The following is a 25366-nucleotide window of genomic DNA, read 5'->3' on the forward strand; positions in this document are numbered from 1 at the left end:
GATACATTATTTGCCAGAACAAAGTTCTTTCTTTGACCTTTATTTAACAGGAGCAAAGATTTAGATTGGGCTTGTTCCTGCTCAATACTTTTCAGATTTTTGGTGGCTGTTTTTCAATGAAGCCCTAAGTGCCATACAAAGAGCTTTATTATTTGTGTACATGTACCCAAAGATGGAATGAACAACTCTTTGGAACTACCTGTCTTCTTCTACTGAGTCCATATCAGCATCAACACCCACATCTTGGCTTAAATTAAGTGAGGTGAACACATTTTCTGTTTGACTCTCATCTGTGGAGTCATATTTGGATGAATATTCAGAATAAATGAAATATAAATGTCACAGTGGCAATAAGCAGAAACTGTGCGAAAAGAAAATTAGATTTTTTTTTTCAGCTAAGATTTAGCTCCTTTAATTATATATGTGTTTGAAAGTTGTTTCATGTGTTTTTTAGAGTCCCTGAGTTCTCAAAATACAAGAAAACATGTTTGCTTATTAGAGGTGATGATGAGATTCAAATCAGTTATTAACCAGCTCAGCTATATGCGTTGCATAAAGGTGGTGACAATTTTGTGTAAAATAGTAGAAGTATCTAATATAGTTGATCCTTTTTGTTGTTTCATAAAATTGCTGTGTTTGAGTGTGGTAGAGTTAGGGCTGAATTTTTATTACCTTCTTCTGAACAATTTATACTGGGATTGAGACAGTATTGAGCTAATGAGTTAGAATTTATATTGAGCCTTAGCTGTCTTCATGAAGTAACTAGGGAAAGAAAATCATGGCAATAATGGAGTATTTTTCATTATAAACTATGTTGTACAACTTTTATAATCAGGTTTTTAATAGATGTAGAGAAATTAAATTGGAATTCTACCAACTTTTGTGCTTTTGTCATCCCATAAAATTGATGTTAAAAAATGTCAAGATCAATGTGCTTAATTTCTACTGAAGTAAGGAGGAGGTAGTATTAGTCCTGTTGCTTTCAAGGCCCTGCTGTTTATTAGGTAGTATGATGCAGAAAAGCATTCAGAAATATGCACTTCATTGTAACCTTCAATGCTAAATATAAGCTGAGTATAGATTAAATAGGTTTTGACTAATGTTATCCTGAAGTCCTTATCAAGAAAAAATCACATGAAAACAGCAGAAACATTGTCAGGAAGGTGAAATTGCACTCCATATGAAAAAGGAAGAGGTCAGATATTGCTGATGTGTATATTAATGCTGCTGGGAATTCATAGATATAGTGATTTATTGATATATTCAAACATTTTTTATTGATTTTATATGATAAATATACAAACATACAATAGTCTATGGATTTCTTCATATGTGTAGACATATATATACTCAATCTGAGCATTACACATGAATATGTACAATAAATAATGTCTTAAGAAAGGATTTTCCATTTCTACTATACAAAGCCATACAGGTTAATAGTTTTTATTGTCCCTTAATTCTGTTGTTCCATTTAGCTCTGTGTGTATTTTTTATCAGGGGCCCAGCAAAAATGCTCAACTACATGAACTATTGCTCGTCTCAACCCTTTTTTTGTCCACACTTTTCCTTGCTGTTAGTCCATTCCACTAAAAAGAGACTGAAGGAATCAATTAATATTTCCTTACATTTTAATTAATAATGCAAAATAAAAATTTAATATACAACAAGAAAAGGTCACCCAAGCATGTTCAATAAATGAATATTTTAGTTAATTCCTATAATGTTTGTTCATTCAAAAGTACAGGAAGAAATATGAATGTAGTTTAAATTTTAATTGGATTAATAGACAAAACTTTTTTTTTTTATATAATAAACATATAAAACAAATGCCACATATGTTTTTTATTTACTATGAATGGCAAAAGTATATGTAAAAACATTAATACATCAGACAAAAAGTTTGTGTGATTGAACACCACTATAATACTTTTAAGTCTGTTCTAACTCAAATTAATAAGTTATCCTTGCATATCTTTTTTTCAGCAGATGAAAAAAAAAAACAAACACACCACCACCACCAAAAATAAATAAATAAATAAATAAATAAATAAACACACAACACCACTACCAACAACAACAGAAAAGAAAAATAAATTGCCCTTCTCCCAGCCCACATATTGAATAAATAAATAAATGAAAATTGCCACTTGCAAGGAAGGTTAAATTGCTGGCCTTCCTTGCAGATTCAGACATTAAAAATTTGGAGTTTTCCTTCATCCAAATAATATATATTCATTCCCAACAGGCAGCAGTGATGGTTCTTGGGATAAAGAAAAACTTCAGTCTCCCCCCACCCAGGGATCACAGTCCTCTGTTAACCACCCCAACTTGCCTGGACAGCATAATGTTCCAGTTAGCCATCCTCTCAACCCTCTTCAACAGAATCACCTTCTGCCAAATGGTACGGGTTGACATCTTTCAGCACTAACATCAGTAGTCTTCCAATTCCTGTCTTGATTTTGTGTTTACATAAATAGGCTATCAAAAAGTCAAAGTTATGGGGGATATTGGAATACTTTCTTCAAAGTTCTAGCTGGGGAAGTGGAGTTGATAAAGAACAAATATGTATGCAATAAAATTGATACTTAATTATTAACCAGTGTGTAAGTGGCATGGTAACGCATTGCTAAGTCACTTTACAGCAGATACTAGAAAAGATAATAAACAGCCTTTGCTCATCAATGACACTGTACAACATTACACTGATATGAACAAACTAAGATGTCTAATAGCCTCTACTTGTATCTAAAAACCCTCCATGTTTGCTAGTGATTTACATGTGCACATCCCAGAAAAGAAAAGATGCATTGCTGCTTTGTCTTGATATGGGACCCATCTTGTCATCCATAAGTTGAGTATTGTCCATGAGGAGAAAACAGAAAAAAACACAATGTATTTATATATATATATAAAAAAATATATAGAGAGAGAAAGAGAGAGAAAAGAAGTAATCCTATTTTCATTTATTTTTTCCCCACCAGGACTGGAACTTCCTTTTATGATGATGCCCCACCCATTAATTCCTGTGAGCCTACCTCCAGCATCTGTCACAATGGCTATGAGCCAGATGAATCACCTTAGTACCATTGCCAACATGGCAGCAGCAGCACAAGTGCAGAGTCCTCCATCCAGAGTTGAGACATCTGTTATTAAGGTAAGTATATTAAAAATAAAGTAAAATAAATCTAGCACAGCCAGAGCCATCATAAGTATTACAAGGATGGGTAGGTGTCAGATCTTATAAGGTAAGTCATAAAGTCAATATGTAGCTCTGAGAACAGTAGGCTACTGGTCACTAGTTCTACCTTCTCCTCTCCCATATCATAAGTATTAAAATAATGCTCAAGCTGAAGCACTTTTCATACAGAATACACAGCTTTCTGGTTTCTCATATTTAATAGTCTGTAATCTAATGGCATGTTCCTCAAGATAAAGTAAGACATGATTTCATTGTTAAATTAGAACAAACAAAGATGGAGTCTGTCTGTTCTTCCAATTTGTAATTCTAAGCATTTGAACTGAAATGCTGCAAAGTATCTGAAGGCTGAAAGGCTTAATACTTTGTCTCTAAATTGCCAAATGCTGGAACAGAATGTAATAAAGTTACACAGAACAGACCCAATAATCTCCAGGTCATAATAATAGTACTGTAGAGAACTCTTAATCTGAAAATATCTACCCATTTTAGGTTTTATTGCCTATAAGAGTAGCAGTCTAGCCCCTTCTCCATCCCAAATCAATTTGGTCAGAGATTTATTTAGCAGAGGCATGGAATCTTCTCTCTTTTTGACTGAGGATGATCTGTATTTATTTTAAAAGCTTTTTTTATCTTACTACCAGATATTTATGATTTGATTTGACATTAATTCAGATATTTACATTTTGCATTTTTATCCTTCTTTAGTTCTAATACACAAGATACAAAAAGAATTGTGTGCTAGTTACTTTTGTGCTATTACATAACTTCCTTACATTAGAAAGCAAACAAACAAATGAACAAAATAAATAAATAAATTTTATTTGGTTATTTGACATTTTACAACTATATTGGAAATCTGTCATTTAACACAATCCCTTTGACAAGATCTGGGTAAATGTAAAATCTTTTGGACCTTCAAATCAGGAGCTACAAAAGTTTTGATGGAGGAGCACGTGCAAAAGTACACTTGAAAATTATGAATTTAGCAACAAAACTTTGTTTTCACTATTTTTCCTAGTATTTCCCTCTCTTTCATCATCTGTGAGCTATTTTATTTCATATAAAAGAATTCAAAATTTGATCTTCACTAGTATTTTTAACTTTCTGTTCAAAACTTTGACAAAAATTTGCATTTGGAATGCAACATAGCTCCCAGGTTATGAGAAAACAAAAACAAAAACAAAAACAAAACAAACAAACAAACAAACAAACAAAAAAGAAAAACACTTCTGTGGAAAGTAGGCTGTAGGAAGTGGGCCTGGTGTGTTCTTAGATCTAAACCAATTATGGGAAGATGACGACCCTGGAAGCACTTAACTGAGATGTAACTCTTACTCATCTAATTTAAATCTGTCTAATAGGTTTAAAAATATTGGACTCTGAAAGAGAGACTTTGTCATTATGTAATTATGTATATTATTTTAACCATAGACAGCGCCATACCAGATTTTCCTTATCCCAGAGTTCTTTAACTTCTAAACAGGCTCACTCTTGTAGCTCATTTAGGTAGAAAGATAATTTTGGTCTAACCTAGGTGAAGAACTTAAAAATACCCAGAAAATGTTGATTTTCAGTTTGAATTATTTTAGGAGCATTTTGTAACATTTTTTCCCCCCTAAATCTTGATTGTTTAAGCATATGCTTGTATAAATAATCAGCACTATTTATCATCTCTTTGTCTTTTCTTATATACCTATGAAAATTCAACAGTTCTTTATTTATGCTACAAAAATCTTCATCATAGCAACCAACTTTTGTGCAGCTCCTCTCATAACATTTTGCACATTATTTAACAAAACAGGTTTGATGTTCCCATCTGGTTTGCACATAACGGGTAACTGGAAAGACGTGGATTTATAATTAAGTGTTTTTAAATGGCCAAATTAACTTATGTTCTTTTTTGAAGCGCATTCTCACTCAGAATTGAAATACATTTTTTTTTTTTAATGTTTATACATTTAAGTTCATGGTTAAGGGACATTTACATAGAACCTGACGGAGACACTATCTAAGCACTGCTGTATCTTCAGTCAAGACCTGTAGCATACTACCCACTATACATTTATATTAAAGGTAAATATATAAATAAAAGAGTGATAAACTGCCATACAAAACTCACATCTTGCTGCATATAATTATTTCAGTAATTCTTTAAGGCTCGGGAACTTATACATACTTTTCTACTCTTCAGCATCTTTGTGGTACACCATAACTCTAGATTCATGTCCTCTGCTTTTGCCTAGGAAAGATGAATATGGTCATGTGGATAGAGAGAACACAGCCTATTATGCTCCTATTTTTTAATACTAAACAGGATTGAAAACAAAACCTGATCAACATAAAAACACAAGGTCATTGTTTGGGGGATTTTCTTCCCATCAGCATGGAAATAACATTGCTGGAAATTTACCATTCCCTCACTAGAAATAATCAGAGGCTGTGAGTTTAGTGCCTGTTGAATTATATGCACTGAGAAGTTGAGAAGCAAACTTCAATCAGCATACTTTCGGAACCTTACACTAGCAATGAATAATAGCTTTTACTACAACTAAAATAAATATTTTAGAGAATAGATCTAAGTGAGAAGGTCAAACCTGCTTTTCCTTTATTTTTGTAGGAATGGATAAATAGTGAAGTTGCTCTCTTTTACAAGAATGTTTGTTATTAGAATAATATTTTCCTTATACTGCTACATTTTTAGGCTCTTTGGCTTTGTTTTCATTATCTTCTGGATCGATCTTTTAACCTTGGTTTACTTAAATACTTTTCCTCAATTACAATTTTCCAGAAGCTGATTTAAAAGGACTGTGAATCACTCATCGTTAAGTTAATCTTTATAACCTGAAATGTCAGTGTAGATTTGAAATTAGAGTACTATATAAGTTTAAACTTTGAAGTTAGATAACCTATGAGAAATTTCTACTCTGAAAAGTATATCCAGAGTTACCATATCTAATTAAGTAAATGGAAATGAAATTCAGTCTTAGAAAACAGGAGTCTTCAGCTTATAAATTTCCTGGTTTACTGGATACTAGAACTGTGAACAGTGCCACAGTGGATGACTTGCTGACCTTTTTTTCCAATTCACTGAGTTCACAGTTAGTGTTGTTATCTTTAAACTCACAAAGCTTAAAATGCCTTTCTATTACTGGGTAATATTTAATTTCTTCATGATAAAAAGGTGGAATAAAGCTGAGATCATGTATAGCCAAACATTTTATCCTGCTGTGTTCAGGAGATGAGACAAAGGCTAAATTATAAGGGAAAACTTAGAAAGCAACACTTTTTTTTTTTTTTTTTTTGGCAATGAACTCTGAGCTCTAAAATCTTCAGAATTATATTTCAGAATAGTTTTTTGCCCTTTCGAACATAAGACAAACATTAGATGTTTTGTGATGGAATGTTTAGATATATGAGTTGGATGAATAAGAGGAGAGCAACAACAACCAGGGAAAGCAGACTGTGACAGCAATGAATAGCGGTGTGACAGCTGTGACCTGGGGATGCTTTAGATATGAGGTGGCTTTCATCACCTGTTTTCAAAGGCTCGGATTGTTAGCAGTTTCACTACATCATATATATATATATATATTTTTCAGTCAGTAGAAAGATATATGAAAATATAGAGGACATGCCTTATATTAATAGCAACATGAAAAATTCTACTCTGATAGTTAGAACAGAGCAGAATTCCAGAATTAAAAATTGCACTTTGTCCATGAAATATTACTAATAGTTATGGGAAAAAATAAGAATACAGTGGGAAAAACAAAAAAAAAAAAAAAACAAATCAAAAAACACAAAACATACACACACACACATACACACAAAGTAAAGAATAACTTCATTTGAAAAAGTAACCATTGGCGTAGTAGGTTTCCACTGTATATTAAATACATGAAACTAAATTTTTCTAATTCTCTAAATATGTCACAGCACTGGTTGCCTTCTTGTCATCCAACAGCAGAAATTGACAATGAAATTAATAAACTAAGATAGTAGATGACAGTTGATTTTATAGGCTGATATGAATTTTTATTCTGATATGAAATTTTATTTTAACATTCTTTTAACATTCTACTTTTCCATCTTTCACTGAAAATATATGTGTATTACTATTAACATATTTGATGTTCCTATATATTTTTTTGCCTGTAATTGCTGCCAGAAAGTCTGAATAATAGACCAAGAGAAGAAATACTAAACTGCTATACAATGACATAGGAACAACATACATTTACAAGTTTCAAGTGAGAATGGTAGTGAGGAAGTTCAGAGAGTGGACCTGAAAGGAAGATGATTGTAAGAAAAAAATGAACAGGTTCACTTCATTGAGGGTGTAGACAGCAGAGAAAGAGACTGTAGAAGTCTTCTATGACTACTGTATAAATAGCCTTGAGTGTAGTGCAGAGTTTTAAACCTAAAATATATTGGCCACAGTATTTCAGTGTAGAAGAGTTTACTGATAACTTATTTTCCAGTTATGGAAAAAGTGTTTTTTATTTTTTATTTTTTAATTTTTATTTTTTATTTTTTTTTATTTTTTTATTTTTTTAATGGTATTAGTTAAATTATCTCTTAAAATTGGCTGACACACCACCCCGTAGAGAAAATGGCATAGGAAGTACCCTAAAAATACAATTAGACATCCTGGATAGAAAACCATTCCACTTCACTGTTGTTACTAATAAAGTCAATTTTCTTGTACTATAAACTGAAGAAGACTGCCAGAATTGTCTTCTGATATCAGACTGAAAATATATACTGAATATACTGAAAAATCTTTAAAAGTGTCTCTCTGGATGCAATGAATAAAATAACATCCAAAGCCATAACATCCATTAGATAACATTCATTAAAGGACCATCCTCAAATTTCAAAAGACAATGTCAGGAAATGCTAGAATGCCCCTGCAACTTTAAAGTTATGATGTTGCATTTCGTAGTGTTATGGTAAAATTTTAAATTCACAATCACATATTATATTTTACCACAGGACCCCTACCTCTTTCAGTAAATGGTTAGTTGTTCAGAATTTGATTTTTTTTTTTTTTTTAAATCAGTGTCTGTCTCATTTAACTCGCTTTTTTTTTTTTTTTTCTGAATCTGGCGTGGAATGCAGAAGTTTCCTATGGACACTTCTGTGCCTTACAGAAACAAAACACGCAAAGAGCGGTGGATACATATTTGCAACATGAAGTATACTATATTCATTTTACAGAAAATTATTGAGACCAAAATAGTTATATGCCAAATTGCAAAAAATGAACTTTTTTGAATGTTAATGAGAAAAGCCTGATTTTTCAGATAACTTATTATTTCTAGAGACATTTGCGTGTTGTTACTTTAAAGTAATTTTCTTCAATTTGTGAATGAAGCTATTTTCATTTCTTCATTATCTGATACATATGACATAACAATTCTTTGTATAAAGAGAATTTTGATTTAATATATATAAAAAAAAACGTAGATCGTGGTACATATTTACTGCTACTACTAATAAAGAAAATACTCTAAGTAGTCTAGAATAAATCTAAGAACACTTACAAGCTCCTGAAATATCTAGCTTTAGATGTTTAGACTGGAAAAACAATTAATATTTAATTTTCTTTTTGTTGTGACCACAAAGAATAGTACATCTTAAAATTGTACTTAAGAACTTGTGCATAATAGAGAAAATCACCAAGCTAGTCAGAATCTTTCTTTCTTTAAGTTAACATAAATATGTATATGAACACTTCTAGTACTGTTTGTTCATTTAGCGTAAGAAGATCTTACAGATTGTTTTATGGACTTAGAGGATGGTTCCTGTGTACCTGGCATGTAACTGGGAATAATGTCTTTGTTGGTATAATACGGGATTCTATTGCTGTTTAAACAGTATGCTTATGTGAAGTGATTTGTGTAAAGCAAATATCTGCAGATAAATGTCTCACATGATACAGAGAAGGTAGTATATATTTTTTTCTGCTTGTCAATTTGCATATATGTAACAGAGAACTATGTATGTGATGTAAAATTAATTTGATTTAAAATGACCATGAGGTACAATGGATGGGATTCATTTTGCTGTCTTCTAAGGCACAAGTCATTGAACCTTTTTTAGATATCTACTTTATAGAGTGAAGTGAATTGTACCTTGAAGGATAAATGTATGGAAAAACGATAAGCCTAAGGTGAGAAGCTCAGATGTAGATATTTGTACTGTAGACAACTACATTTAGCTAAATGAATCTCATTCTTGTTGTTTGGCTGGATCTACAGTTTTGATTGACCTTGTGGAATGAATTCATACCACTGCTTCTTATTCTTAAATGTTTTTATTTTTCAAGTAAGACCTGATTTTCAGAGAAAGAGAGGGGGAAAAAATGAAGAAGTCTGTCCAACCTGCCAATAAGAAAGTGATAATTCAATTTGAAGAAGTTTTTTGCATGTCTATGTGTTTGCATGTTGCATACATAAATGCCTATGTGCATTGTATACCATAGAGGAATATATAGGAATACGTATATATATATATATATATATTCATATAGTCCAAATACGTATTTTCCAGGGCAAAAAAGAATTGAGTTTGAATTCAGTTGAAGGGATACATTCAAATAAGAAGTGGTTCCAAAATAGTTGTCAGGACATTTTAATGAGAACACACAGAATCCAGAAGCTCAGTGACACTTCCAGAAATGATCCTGCTTCGGCATTATTGTAATACCAGCTGCTGCTCTGGTTTCACTACAACAGCCAGCCTTTCTCTCTCTCTCTCTTTTTAAATCTGTTGTGGCCTGTGAAACTCACCACCTGGCTATGCTTTATGTACAGACCATGATTTCAAGGGATTTGGTTGAAATAATAGTTAAACTATTACTTGTTAGTCTGTTTTTCCTTCTAGCCAGTTAACTTCTGCTGATATTCCCAATGATCATGCGGTAAACAGAGAAATAAAATCAAACAAATCTATAGTCTTTTTGTCTATTAATCACTTTCTACATTTTGTGGTATCAGTTATCAGTAAGGTAGAAAAAAATGAAAAAATACAGATGAAAAATATCAAAAATAGAAAGAAAAAATGCAAATATTATAACAAAAACCTCAATAGTATAATTAATGACAATAATGACAACATTTGAAGTTGTGAATTTTGATTGGGATTAGAAATGTATAATAAAAGAATAGAAAAAAAGACAAGACAACATTTGCATCAGTGAGATATCAGCAAGATTAGATAAGCTGATAGTGCTATTCAAAAACGGAAACAGAAAATAAAAATGTATAGCATTCAGACAGTTTGAATGAACACCAATTTTATAGTAATGACCAAGGAAGTTAGGAAATAATTATTAACATCTTGTACTTCTTCAGACTAAACATTAATTTGGAGTCTGATAGCACTATAGGCTAAAGCTCAAGGAAAGATAAAACTGTAAAAGCAAAATGTCCTGTTTACAAGGAATATAAAAAAGAGCTGAGAGATTCACTTCTTTCAGTCTTTCAACTAGTACAATATCAAGTAAGTATGTCATTTCACAAGAAAGCCATTCCTGACATAGATGTCAATTCACTTTCAAAATGGGTCAATTAGTTAACGAAAGAGTAAGAAGCTGTGCTTTGGTCATTTGGAAAGAGATGATTATAATTTTATCACAAAAAACAAACAAACAAACAAAAACCTATTTTTAATTTTGAAAATTAACAGTGTATGGAACATTTTTTGTCATGTATCCTTCCCCCAGTAGGAAGTCACCCAAACTATTGAAAAGTATGACATTGGACATGATTTTGTCTTCTGCATGACTTAAAAAAGAAATGTCCTTAAAAGAGTTTGCTCAACACTGAAGAGCATCAAGAAAGGTGAATAGTATTAATAATGTATCTTTTCAGATAATCTCAGTTGTATGTCTAAAACTCAGTCTGTGCCTAAATTTAAAGGATGACTAAGCCCAAGAGATGAGTCTTATGGAGAAGCAGATTAGAACAAAAGAGAAAGACTAAAATTACCTGTAGGAGAGAAATATGCAGAAGATTTAAAAAAAAATAAATAAAAATGGATGGCTATTGGAGGTAGTCACATTCAAATTTTATTAGAATGATTCTGGAATTTTGTCACTAAGGAATGGGAATGGTGAAGAATAAAAGAACGTTTGTGGGAAGGCTGAAGTGGTGAAAACCTAGAAGGTATACTTCCTTGTCCATCATTTTAGGAGCAGATTAATTAATCCTATACGTATTACCTGAAATATATAATTTAGGATAGTGATAAAGGGACCAACAGTTGAACTCCATCAGCTTTACCTGATGGTAGGTATTTGGGTAAGACTTCTGGTAAAGTTGCACTTTCGAAAGAATGAAGACATGCTGCTGGAGCAAAAAAAAAAAAAGATTCAAATAGATTTATGTTGAATAACTACTTTTTAGTACCTGGTAAGAAGGAAAAAGCATATATAAGGAAGAAATGTGTATGGTGTTCTGGTTACCATATTGGTACCATTCTGGTTCTAATATTTTCAGATAACTCTTAATAAGAACTTACTTAGGAATGAGATCTAATCTTTGCGTCTATGCAAAGAGCTGTTTGAAAAATGTAGAGGAGTGTTGATAAGTACAGCAAGACATTTCTATTTTACTTGGACAGACTGAGACAGTTGTGGGTCATGTTCTTGAAAAAACAAACAATAATAATAAAACAAACAAAAATTAAAAAAATAATAAAAAAACAACAACCACCTTTTGACAAGAACAAGAACTGTTATTTATAACATGGACTTGATATTGAGGGTCTGTAACTTGTAATATCAACGGGGTAAGTGGGGTAAGAACACAGCTGTCCCTGTAGTGAACGTTCCAAGTATGGTAGAAGAATTTTTGGAAGAGTTAAACATGAGATTCTTAAATACTTAGAATTCATTATTTGTAAATAATTGTAAAGAATATTGAAATAAATTTGGCTCTAAATCTCTGAATTTGTCCCTTATAAGTGCATCGTTCATTTGCTTATTATAGCCTCCATTTCTGATGCCTGAGTATTTTGAAATGTCGGCTCAACATACCTTAAATTGCAACATATGCACTACATTGTTCACACTACGTTTTCTCATGAGTAAGCAAGCAAAGAACGGAGAAAAAGTTGGTTAGTGGGGATTATATTTTCCAAGTGATAAATAATTCTGCATTTCTTGTTTTCTAGTAAATATTGAGTTTTAGGATCTATTCATCTTGTCAGCCTATATGTAAAGGATGTTTTTACATCTTGCTGCCACCTGGATTTTTTGTAGGTTCTGCATGTCAATTTACTATGGACATCTCAAAATTCTTCTGTGTCTCAAATGGCACTGAATATCTGCATGTGAGCAGTTGAATTAAACCATAGGTATCTTGTTTTGGATGAGGCTACACTGGCTTTACTGTGTATATCTCAATTGTCTGAGACACTTGCACCTTCATCCTGAATATGGTTGTCTCTGAAGTTTCATATCTATCTAATGTGTCAAAGCTGCATTTAGATACCAACAAACAGATTTGTCTATTTCAAACTGAACCCCTCATGGTTTTCTTCTTATAACTACATTTTTAGCAAAACATTTGAAATAAAGTCACTCAATTTCTTTTTGTTTGTTTGTTTGTTTGTTTTGTTTGCTAGAAGACAACTACTGTAATGACATTACAAGCCAACACCAGATTCTCTAGAAATATTTTTAATTAAGTTGAATTGAGTTTGTCCTAAGAATGAAGAAGTTTTAGGAAAAATAATGGATAATGGACCATATCCTAGATATTTTCTATTGCCAGGATTTTAACACCAAAAATAATTCTTTATTTTTTTCTTATTTATACAAAAGTGACATTTAGCAGATGTTACAAAAAAGTTCTGATCATCTGAATTACTTATCGAATACATTTTTGCACATTTCTTTTTCTGAGAAAATTTAAGTGAAATAATTCTAAATGTAACGTTAATATTTTACCACAGACAGAATCCATCTTTTATACACAAAAATCTGTAGTAAGGAAGACAGTTTATATTGATATTCCAGCACCATTAGTTTATCATTGTGACTTTTTAGAGCTACAGAGGATTTCATTATATTATTAGCAGAATTTCCATTTATTATTGCAGCTAGTTTTGATAAAGACAAAAAATTGCTATGGACTATACTATTGATTGTTGAATTATGAAGCAAGGATATAAAAAATGAGTTAAGTTATTCAATTAATTCATTCCCCATTTCTGCAATCCTATTTCTTGTTAGGTTAAAGGGTATTCTAAAAATGAATTGATAAAGCCAGTATATGTATTTTTCTCATAGAGTTTTTCTGCTATGTCATATTATATGTGAATAAAACTCATTATCTGTTTTGTTTGCATGATAATTATATTTTTCTGTCCTGTGCATTCTTTTTGGTCTCTCCATCTCATAATACATGCTGTAAAAGTGCACATAAATAAATAGGATAAACAAATTAAGCTGTTTAAATAAATTAATTTACTCTGCAACTCTGTATTCAAATCTTACATGCTCACTGGATTTCATTTTAATGAAACCCTTCTAAGAACAATATATTGCATGCCAAACAGTGAAATTATATATTAAATGAATGATTAGATATACTGTGTTTCAATTTATACCAAATCTGTACACTGTGCATGCTTAAATCCGCTTAAATCTAAAGAAATAAATCTTCTACATTTGGAAAACATCTTAACTATAATCCTCCTCTTGAATTCCCAGTTCATGGACATATAAATACAATCAAAGTCATAATAAGCCTAGAGCTATGATGCAGTTAAACTATCCTCATCAATGTTTTTGACTTAAAAATCCTAGTCTATTAAAGTGGAATCCACTTGAATGTCTTGATACATTGTTCTGAAAGGTCTTCTTCCACTTCATCAATAAGCCCATTGAATCCCTTTGTAATCACAATCTCAAGTTTAGCAAATATTTATTATAAAGCTTACCTGGATCTATTGATTACTATTGATAGTTTTGTTGCTGTTTCATAGCATTCAACAATGCATTAAACGAAATAAATATTCATCTACCTATTGTGCATGAAGAGCAATGACTGCTGCTAAAGTGTTTTCTCTTCAGAAAAATAAACAAACATCTTTAAGACATTTGCATCAGGAAGCTTTCATATATGTTATTAAACATATTGTGTATTATTTCATTATTGAAAGCTTTTAAGGAGTTGAGTGTATACAGCCACTTTGTTAGTTTCATTAGAAACCAGAATTTCAATTGGAAGGAAGGAAGGAAGGAAGGAAGGAAGGAAGGAAGGAAGGAAGGAAGGAAGGAAGGAAGGAAGGAAGGAAGGAAGTTTAACATATTCAGGCCCCTGACTAGATTTCCATTATAAGAATTATTTATTCTTATCAGTATTTAACCAAAACAACCTAATTCACACCTATTTTAGCAATGACAGAGTCTTGGGAGCTATTAGCACTAAACAGGAAACTGCAGAGGAAGACAGATAATTTTCTGTGAAGGACTATTCTGAACTCATCTCTCTTTGTTCACTGTATCTGTCAAAGTTTTTTGTAAATATTGGATGTTTCTCCCTGCTACAGTTCTCATACAGCATATCAAACAATCGCAGTCCTCATGTTCTAACTTTCAGAATCAAGGGACATCTTGAGGCACATTTTAGCTCTTCCCAGCTATGCTTTCGTCTTGATAGAGAAATGTGGGTGGGCATTTTTCCCCCTCTTTGAAGTAGTTACAAAGCCAAAAATGAAAAACAATGTAACAATAAGTGTGGTTCATTCCAGGTTTGTGCTTTATAGTTTTAGCAGACATTTGGACTTTAAGTTTAACAAGACAATATGACGAGCAAGTGCAAGTGCCAGATTCTGCACCTGGGAAAGGGCAGTCCTGGATATATGTACAGGGGGTGAGAGGGAAGATAGCAGCCCCATGGAGAGGGATCTGTGGGTTTTGGTTGATGGGAATTTGATTATGGGTCAACAGTGTGCCCTGGAAGCCAAAAGAGCCAACCATATCTTGGGGTGCATCAGGCACACCATTCCAAGGTCAAGGGAAGCATTTGTTCAACTTTACTCTGCGCTGGTGCGGTCTCACCTCAAATACTGTGTGCAATTTTGGGTGCCACAATATAAGAGAAACATAAAACTATTAGAAAACCCCAAAGGAGGGCTACATAGATGGTGAAGGGTCTAGAGCACAAGACTTATGAGAAGTGGCCAACATCACTTGGTTTGTTTAGCCTAAAGAAGAGGAGTTTTTGTCTATGTGAACAATCCAAACAGAAATTAGGATACACACCTGTGTTAGCCAATCATCTCAATAGCTTGTATGACAAACTATAGTATCACTGTCCTTGCTTCTAGGAGCTGAATTGTGTGCTTCTGAGCACTGATTAAAATGGTACAATACAGTCAGTAAGTAGATACTACTTGCTCCCATGTATTTAACACTTACAAATGGGTATGACTAAGAATGGAATTTATAGCTCAAACCCCAAAGTACACTGAACAATATTTGATTGCAAATATGTACAGAAATAAAATTAAGGATACAAAGGTGGTGAAGGGGAAGACATATGAGGAGCGGCTATCATAACTTGGTTTGTTCAGCCTAGAGGAGAGGAGACTGAGGGGCCTACATGGCAGCCTACATCTTCCTCACAATGACAGCTAAGGGGGGAAGATGCTGATCTCTTTTCTCTGGCAACAGGACCTGAAGGAAAAAAGCCTTGTCAGGGGAGGTTCAGGCTGAATATTAGAAAAATATTCTTCATTGAGAGGGCACTGGAACAGGCTTCCCAGGGCAGTGGTCATAGCACTGAGCCTGCTGGAGTTCAAGATGCATTTGGACAACACTTTCAGACATAGGGTCAACAGTATACTGATTTCAAGTGACTAAAAAAAATAAAAATAAATGAATAAAACTTTATTTTTATAAGTAGTCTGGAAGGTGTCTTAAAATTCTGATCAGATGAGAGAAACTTTAATGCTGAATAGTAAAATCTATTCTAGATCTAGAGTCCTAAAATTGTTAAGTTTCCTTTGATAATACTCTGCAAATCCTGGACATCTCAACAGAGGCAAAAAAAAATTGGTTGTGACCTAGGAGGTAGATACAGTTTAGGGAAATTATGTTTGGAAGCCACAAAGCTTTAGTTTTAACATGCCTTTTTTTGAACTTATTTTTCATGGGGTATAGGAACGTGTTCCAGACAGTCCTTCTCCTGCTCCTTCTCTTGAAGAGGGTCGAAGACCTGGCAGCCACCCATCCTCTCATCGAAGCAGCAGTGTGTCCAGCTCTCCTGCACGGACTGAGAGCTCTTCAGACAGAATCCGTAGGTCACATTATTCTCCTTGTCACCACTTTAAATTCGATTAGGGACAGATGTTTTTTCTAACCTAAATACCCACGTCTTAAATAGATCTCATAGGTATCATGTTCAAAAGTTCATCTGCAATAGCTATCTCCCAACACAATATTCCCCAGTTTACAATATCATAATACCTGATGCTACAGTAACAGTTACTGATATAAACTGCCATCATGTTATATTAAACATAAGGATTCAAGCTATGAAATACAGAATTGCAAACAGGAAGCAATTTTCTGGATTAATTTTTAGAACTGAACGTGTAGTGTAAACCTTTTTTTTAAAGAAATTGATTTTTATTTAATTTGTTTACTCTAGTTTGATTTCTAAATCGAATCTGACTTCATAAGCAACATTTGACATCATAGAATTGCTTGGGAAAGAGAAGAATTAGTTTAAATCGATTAAAATATGTGTACTTTATAGACTCTTTAAATGTAAAAACTTGTAATGGTGAGACATATGATACAGAGTATTATCACCTCATATCTTACAAGGGGCAGAGTGAAATTAAACCATGGTGTCTCAGAGTAATACTATTTTTATCAAGGCTCTGTGTAAATGATGTAAATTATGTGACAAAGACGCTGGGTTCCATAATCCAGACTGGAAACTGATAGTTTAAATGCTCATTATTTTATGGATATTAACTTAAATTTATATTGCACTTGTCCTTTTCTTTTATTATTGCTCCATTGCAGATTTTTATGCTTTTAAGGCATATTTCCACAGTGGAATTTGTCAGTAGGTGGAACTGGAGTATTTGGCATATAAACAGAAAGTTATGAAATAACTATGAATTATGTAGTTGCGTAGGTTAGATGCAGATGTGTGATTTTTAGAGTGTTTCCATTCAGGCTCTCTGCAGACTCAGGAAGCTGGCTCTTCACTGACTTTCAGATGAAAGATCTGTCTTTACTATGTGATGAAAAATGATTTACCAAAAGGAAACAAATGAGGCCTGTCCATGACAAGCTGAGAATTCTGTTTTCTTATCACTTGGATGACTGAGAGTACAGATCAGACTGGCATCCCATGTAATATGACCTATCTATTTCTTGAGGTTTTTGTAAAGTGCTAAAAAAAACCCAATGCACAACAAAAGATGGATTTTTATTTTTTTAATTGTCATCTATTTTTGCTTTATTAAATACCTTCTTCATTTTCCCTTAAATAAAAGAAGTAAAAGAGTAAATTAAACAGAAAGTTCCTTATTATTTTTGCTAAGGAATGTCACTTTTTTTTTTTTTTTTTTTTTTTTTTTTAAGAGGTAGCTTTCTACTTTAGCTTTCTCTGCTTACCTACCAGCAGATAACAGTGGGAGCTCTATACTTTTTTTCTTCCAATGAGATGATCATAACAGAGTCCCTTAAATAATCATTTCAGTGGCTTACTTAAAAAACAACCCTTTTCTCTCTTATCTGACCTGTTAATGTAACAACCGATTCTTATGTGCATCTGCTTTTGAGGTGCCAACAAGATTAAGACAACTACTACAGAAATATGGGCTACATATGAAAAAATGGTCTGTTGAAGATGGTGTAAGCCTCTTGTAAATACAATTTTTAGGGATAAAACATTGGGATATAGGGGTTTCCACGCTGTGTTTGAATCATAAAGCTCTGTTTAAGAACAGTTGGAAAGAGTTTTTCTAGAAGTTTTATTGGCAAACTTGATGTTATACAGTATATTTCTAAAAAACAATAATTTCTTAGCTGGAAGGTTACAATGCTTAATTTAAGGAAGTGAGAGAGTGTATTTTGGAAAAGATAACATATAAAACAAAATAAAAATAACCAAAATAATGTCTCACTTAGAACCTTCTATTCTTTTCCATATTGTTTCATTTTTCATTTCATTTCTCGTTAAATAAGAAAATGTTTACAATTCAATTACAATTGTATTCAATTGGGTCCTAAGTTACTGAACTCTTCTTTTGAAAATGAACTGGTTTTAGGAAGGCATAGCAAAACTCCCTCATTGTGTGGCTACTGATAGCACTAATTAAGTAACTGCATGATTATTAGGATTCATGTATAATTAAAAGGAAGAATATCTAAAATAAGTACAAAATTGTATTGTTAAAATGATGGTTGATTTTGTTTCTGCCTGTTCTTGTGTCTAGCAGCTGTCCATCAGAATGGCCTATCTATGAACCAAATGCTGATGGGTTTGTCACCAAATGTCCTTCCTGGACCTAAGGAGGGTGATCTGGCTGGTCATGATGTGGGACATGAGTCAAAAAGAATACACATTGAGAAAGGTAATATGAATACAAGTACTTTATTGTTTCACTGTAAAATGCATTGTTTCAAAAGCTAAGTAATAATTGTGATTTCCTTTAATACTGTGATTATTGTTTCAAAAATTCAATTATAACAGGATTATAGCTTCCCAGATTCTTCTAGTTCGTGGTGCTTGACTTTAATGAACAATATTTATCTGAGGGAGGAATTTCATAAATATTACAAAGAAAGATGAGTGAAAAATAGTTTTATATTACCATTGTGTCTCTGGCCTTTCTACAACTCTGTTTAGGTATTAAGTTTCTGTCTTCATCCAGTTGACTTTAACAACCTACTTCCCAAAGGGACAGAGCACCGTGAAAATTAGTCCATGTGTGCAAAAAATAAAAAGGCTAATACCAAACCATTAAACTAGGGAATTACATAAAATGAGGCTGGTATACATTACATAATGGGATTTAAATTTAATTGAGTATATGACCAACATGTTTGATCTAGGTGAATAGTCCACGTGCAGTTATACTGATTTTGACACCATTTCATCTCTGTTGGTATTCAAAGTTCCTGTACAAGGTTGTTAGAGGTGTATTTGAAAGGGCAGTAGAATTTTGAAAGGTGTATTTCATGCATTATGTTCACTTAATATATAAAAATTTTAAACATTTTTATAGACAAGGAACATTTTGGTGGAACGGTAGTTAAAAATATGAAATACACTTTGAAAAGATATTTTGGGACTTAGAAAAAAGTATTTATTTGAGCACAGCGAGAGAAAAATCAAAAGGTACACTAGCCAGATATTAAAACAACTTGGGATAAATGTCTACAGTGACAGAGATTTCAAAATAAGACTTTTGTGCCATATCTTACATTTTATCAGCTATGATACTTTCTCTGCCTTGTGTTTGAACAGTGAGATATGAAAAAAATAAAATCTGGACACTTCTATTTTGGACAGGTGTCATTTTTAATAGGATTAACCCCCCAAACTAATGGAAACATTACTTTTTTATAAACCCTTTAGTTTGGTTCATTGCACACACAACCTTCTTAAGCTTATACTGTGCCCTCGCTCAGCCCCTACAAATTGTATCCCTGCTGTGAAATATGATGTGATCAAATAGGTTTGTTTTGAATTTCCATAAATGATTTTATTTCACCTTTGGAAGTTACTCACTTAAGTGTAATCAGACTGGTAAATTCTGCAAATAGAAATACATATGAAGAATTACTACTATTTTTATATATCATTCATTTTTTTAAAGCCTTTTTTTAAATAGTATTCTAGATGTCCAATCTGTTGCCAGTTCACTTTTTTTTTTTTTTTTTTTTTTTTTTTTCCCCAAGATCTGTTCTCAGTAAAACTGCTGAGAATTCTTTTTGTCCTTAGGTCAAACCTTCGATATTCTGTCCCTGTCCCCCTCACTCCTCCCTTTGTTCCAGCCTACTGAATTAATGGTAAATATTCATGGGCTATCTAGATTGATAGGGTATACTAAATTAAAAATTGTTTTCTGTCATGACTACATTTATAATGTCTTTCATACCAATTCTGTAACTTTAATATTGCACTAATCTGTATTAAAAGAAGTGATTTAGTTTATAGATATTTGTGGAGATAGTAATTATCTACTTCTGTCACTGCAAATCAGTCAGAATGCAATCACATCAAAAAAGGAAAATAAATATATTTAGGTGGTGGTACTCTTAAAGTTGAAGCCACATCACCCTCATCATCTGATTCAAAAGAAAAAGAAATGGGGGTGGGGGTGGAGAACAGGTGTTCTGAGTAAGTACCACGAGACCTTAAACATCACTGTGTTTTCTTCTAAACATTTGTTGGCACAAATGTATCAGCTGCAGGTATAAAATGGCCTTTAATTGAACCTGTGAGAACTTGAGAAATCCTTCCTAGTAAAAAAAAAGGGTCCTGTGTTTTCTTGTCCCCTCTTCCATCAAAGAAATGAGAAGACCAAAAATCTCTGAAGTATTCTGAACTCAGGGAATATTTATTTGTTTTCAACAGAGAAGTTAAAGTGAGAGAAAAGTTATAAAAGAGACATCTGATCAACATATGAGAATTTATGTTGAGTCAGAGGGGCTAATCATCTTTCTCACCAGATCTAGGAATTGTGTAAGTTTTCAAAGATCATATGTAATTCTATTAAAAAATTCAGCCAGATTTATTGTCATTAGCAAAAATGAGTTTATTTTTTTTTCAACTTCTATTGCAACTAGTTTATCGTTATCCTACCAAGAACCTAGTTAGGTTCTATGGATCTGATTTACTGCCTAATAAACTGGAAAATTTGCAATGGGCTCTGGGTTAGTATTTGCTGCAAAAAAACAGGAAGAGTTTCTGTTCTCAAAGATGACATGTAAACTGTGGGTGCTGGGAACATATTCCATCCGCTGACTCCAGTTATGCAACTTGGCCATGTCGAGCTTCATGCTGGGGCAAAACCCAGCAAGACACATCTAAAGTTTCACCCATTCTTTGGGTTCCATGAGGAAAAAAAAAAAAAGAAATAGACTTGTTGAGAGTTATGTTGTGTTTCAGCCAGGTTACCAGTCTAAACTATGGGGGACAGCTGGAGACACTGCAGAGCACTTCCACCTCACAATTAATATAGAATTCAAGATGTTATTACCTTAAAAATATATATCCAAAATAGTCAATTACCCTAGACTTCCAGTGTTTATTTATTTATTTATTTATTTTTTATATATATATTTTTATTATTAGAACATAACAGATTTTCAGAATTTACTGTAAGCAGGCTGTAGAACTGCAAATGATACTGGGAAGAAGGAGGAAAGTTCAAGTGTGTGATGTTAGTTCAAGTACTTGATGGCCATCATCAAAACCAAGTATCTAATTTTCTAACCTACAATTATAGGTTATTCAGTGATGCATATTTGTTTTTACTAGGTATGATCTTGCACAAAAAAGGACTTACAGGAAGCATAAGCATTGTATCAGAAAAGATCCATTCAATTCATTACTTTAAAATTAAGAGACTGAGTCTTTTCAGGTACAGTAAAAGTTTCGATGACCCTAAGAGTTTGCTCTAGATAAATCCCTCAATTTCTGCTGATATATAGTATTATTTAGTTCTTAGGTAGGTTTTAGTTACTACTACAAAGACTACAAAAGTTAACCACCTACCCCTGACCTCCTTAAGGTTAGAGGTGTGCTTCCTGATTCCTTATAGATAGAAAAGAGAATTAAAGCTGTGACACATTTCCTGGAGAGCACCCTTAATCATTGTGCATTATGTTGAAAAAGGAAGTATAATTTAACATCATAGCTTTACCTTTATGACCCCAGGCTCTGGTCTTAGGGAATCTGCAAAGTGGAATTCATAGCTCAGTCCACTACCCAGAGTCTATATGCTATCTACAGGTAGCTGCACAATACTTTGTATTGACTTAGACAGAATACAGTTCTACTTCTTAACTTCATTAGGTCCCACTTTGTAGTAGCTGGCTTGGATACTGTTAAGGGATGTTGTAGGAAGTGGCAGATTATATCACCCCCTAACAAGTACGTGTCTAGCAGTAAGCTCCAGCTCATGTCAGCCCAAGATTTCGTTCTGGGGGACAAACACCTAAAAGTTACTTGCTTTAACACCAAATTTAGATGCCTAAGTCTTTTATTGAATTTGGCCCTAGGGCATCAGATTAGAATTTTCTGTCTGCATCAATTTATATTTTTTTAGATTGACACCAACAGCAAATGAAGCCTGAATGTCATGCTTACATTTTAAATTGAATAAGTTAGTTGAGGTGTTGTGGGAAGGACACTCTGTTGAAAATGTTCATGGAGTTTTCTATAACAAAATATAAAATATTCACCAAGTTCACAAAAGAAGCTAAATTATTTCTTTCAAAAAAGCTTTTTAACTTTGATATAAATGGAAATGTCTTAGGCAATTTTCAGATAATCAACAATAACTGCTTCTTGACTATTATGATAGCAGCAATTAAGGTATAACTCTATCAAATCCACATATTAAAAAGTCCCAGTATTTCTTTCTATTTTTATGTCCCTCTCTACAGAGATATGAACAATCTTAGTCCTCTGGCTACTATCTTATAAAATAAAATATTCAAATTCCAAAATATCCTTAGTGTGAAATAGAAAATAATTTAAATATTGCATTTTAATTTAAGAATTGTATTTTACTGTTAGCAGTCAAGCATCAACAAAGGAACTAATAATAATGTAATCCTACATATAGATATTCAGTCTGTATTTCCAGAAGTAAACTTATATATATATATAGTAATATGCATCATACCATGATAAATATAGAAACACACATGACAATATTTTTAGAAGTATGAAAAACTCAGGAACTTGTAACATCATCTAATATTCTCTTTTACCTGACCTGTCCTCAAGCAAAATCAGCAAGCACATACTCCAGAACTTTGTGTAAAATATGTTTCTGCTCAGTGTTATGATTTTAGCTAGTTCTCTAAAAAAGTCCCATTTCAAAGGCCGTTGTCAGCAGTTGACCTAAAAGGGAATTTTCATTCACAGCTCTGCTGCCCAGTTACTGCTTGTGTAAACATACTTTATTTGTTTATTTTTATTTTTGTATACATTCACACACAGAGAGATATTTATAAAATGTATATATATATATATATTTCCAAAACAGTTTTTATACATTATGTATTTTTCTGAATATTGCATTTTTAATGGAAATAGAAGGGTTTTAACAGACCTTGATGGGTATCTATCTACAAATATATTTTTAATTGACATGTTTCAGTTCTTCAGTCTCTACTTCTTAACATATTGAGTTTAGGCTGTATATCATCTAGCACATTGTGAAATCAATCTTGATTTGAGCTTTCAATATTTCTCAGACCCTAAACACAGTACATATAGTCAAATTTGTAACATGAGAGATAATACAGAGATACATAAAATAAAAGGTTAGAGTAAGCCAGTATCACTGAAATAACCTTTAGACATTGGTTGTTAGTATGTCTCTACCTTCAGCCCAAGAGGCTCAAGAATGCTTAAAGTACATTAAAAGTTATTACGGTTAATGGATGACAAAGGTGAAAAATGAAATTGCAATTTGTTTTCTTAATGAGTTGTTATTTACTAAGAAGCCAGATTTTTTTTTTTTTCTTTTTATCTTATTTTTTTTCCCACAGAAATCTCAGAAACCTTTCGCATTACTGAATAAAATAGTTTGGGTTTGTAGGAAGGAGTATAAAGGTGGTACAAAATTCTGAAAATTCTTTTTAGTGATGTAGCAAATAAGAGTATTTCACAAAGAGACTTTCACTGAGCCATCCTCCAAACAGGAAGTTCTTCTGCAGGTCTGTTTGCAAGACCTTTATTCTGCTAGTGTAGTAGTAGTTTTGACACAATGTATGAGAGATTTGTTGAAAGATTTTCACTTAGTGTAGTAGTAGTTTTGACACAATGTATGAGAGATTTGTTGAAAGATTTTCACTTGACTGATAAATGCACATCTACTCCAAAACATCCCAGGCAAACTGAACTCATTGCAGTTTTGCATCCCAATTACATGTGTATACCAGTTAATCTGTGGTTATGTGACTCAAGTTCATCCTGGACATGTCAGACTCTACAAATATACTCAAGCTTGTCACGTGCACAAAAAAAAAAACACAATTTGTTCCAAATTATTAAAAGAAACTGTATATATAATTCCTTTGTGCCCCACAAAGTTTCCCAAAAGTATTTCCCTCCCTATTTTTTGTGTCTTTTCTTTCTTTTCAATAGTAACTATTTGCCTGTGTTGTAATACATGGTCTTTATAACCTTTGATGGTCTTTTATTACATATAAAGTACAGGGGAGTTAAAAGCCCCTTTGAAAACATGTATGTATTCATTTTGATTTCTTTTTAAAAATGAATTGTTAAACAGAAGACGTAGTGGTAATTGGTAAGATCTTAGAAAGGATTTTTTTTTTCTCATGCTGCCACATTAATTTTTAAATCATTAGTTCCCTTTGTGTTTGCTGCTAGGAAAGATATATTATAGGAAATTAAGTCAATGAATTTATAGGTGTTCACTCTATGTGTGCATATATGCCACGGTATTGAATTTGACCAGACAAATATGATTCTTTTTCTCCAAAGTAGCTATTTTTAGTTTTACATTTTACTATACAAAACAATGCATTTGCAAAAGAAAAAAAAAAAAAGACATGATGTGTCTAGATGCTCAAGAAATTAATTCTAAAGAAATTACTAAACACACAATTATTTTGTGAATTTAAAGATATAGAATCATATATATATCTTTCCTAAAAATGTGCATAAGTACACTTTAATAAGTACATTTCAATTTTAATGGAAAAAAAAAATAAAACAAACAAAACACAAAACAAAACACATTTATCTCCTAGGCCTTAGTTGTGTCACTTTATATGTGTGGTTACTGTTACAGAAAAGACAGCTTACAGCAAAATTTAAAGAATGTCTTCCACTTGAGACTACTTACAGTAACTAAGTGCTAATAACGTTCTCTGCAATTAGTTTTCTTTAAGTTTTTCCTAAATTGTTCAAA

At 32.5% G+C, this 25366-nt stretch overlaps 1 protein-coding gene across 10 annotated transcripts in view; it reads left to right on the forward strand.

Annotated features, from left to right (window-relative positions):
* DACH1 (dachshund family transcription factor 1) overlaps positions 1-25366 on the forward strand; it is a 368016-nt gene that overhangs the window by 243713 nt on the left and 98937 nt on the right. For 5 of the 10 annotated variants that reach the window (XM_072032503.1, XM_038187143.2, XM_038187213.2 and 2 more), the window contains exons 4-7: positions 2249-2404; positions 2985-3157; positions 16383-16518; positions 18680-18817. In XM_072032503.1, coding sequence (XP_071888604.1) covers positions 2249-2404; positions 2985-3157; positions 16383-16518; positions 18680-18817 — 603 coding nt within the window. The remainder of the gene's footprint in view (positions 1-2248; positions 2405-2984; positions 3158-16382; positions 16519-18679; positions 18818-25366) is intronic. The other 5 variants (XM_072032508.1, XM_072032506.1, XM_072032507.1 and 2 more) reach the window with 3 other exon arrangements.

The sequence above is a fragment of the Anas platyrhynchos genome, chromosome 1 (assembly GCF_047663525.1).
Source record: "Anas platyrhynchos isolate ZD024472 breed Pekin duck chromosome 1, IASCAAS_PekinDuck_T2T, whole genome shotgun sequence".
Classification (NCBI taxonomy): Eukaryota; Metazoa; Chordata; class Aves; order Anseriformes; family Anatidae; genus Anas; species Anas platyrhynchos.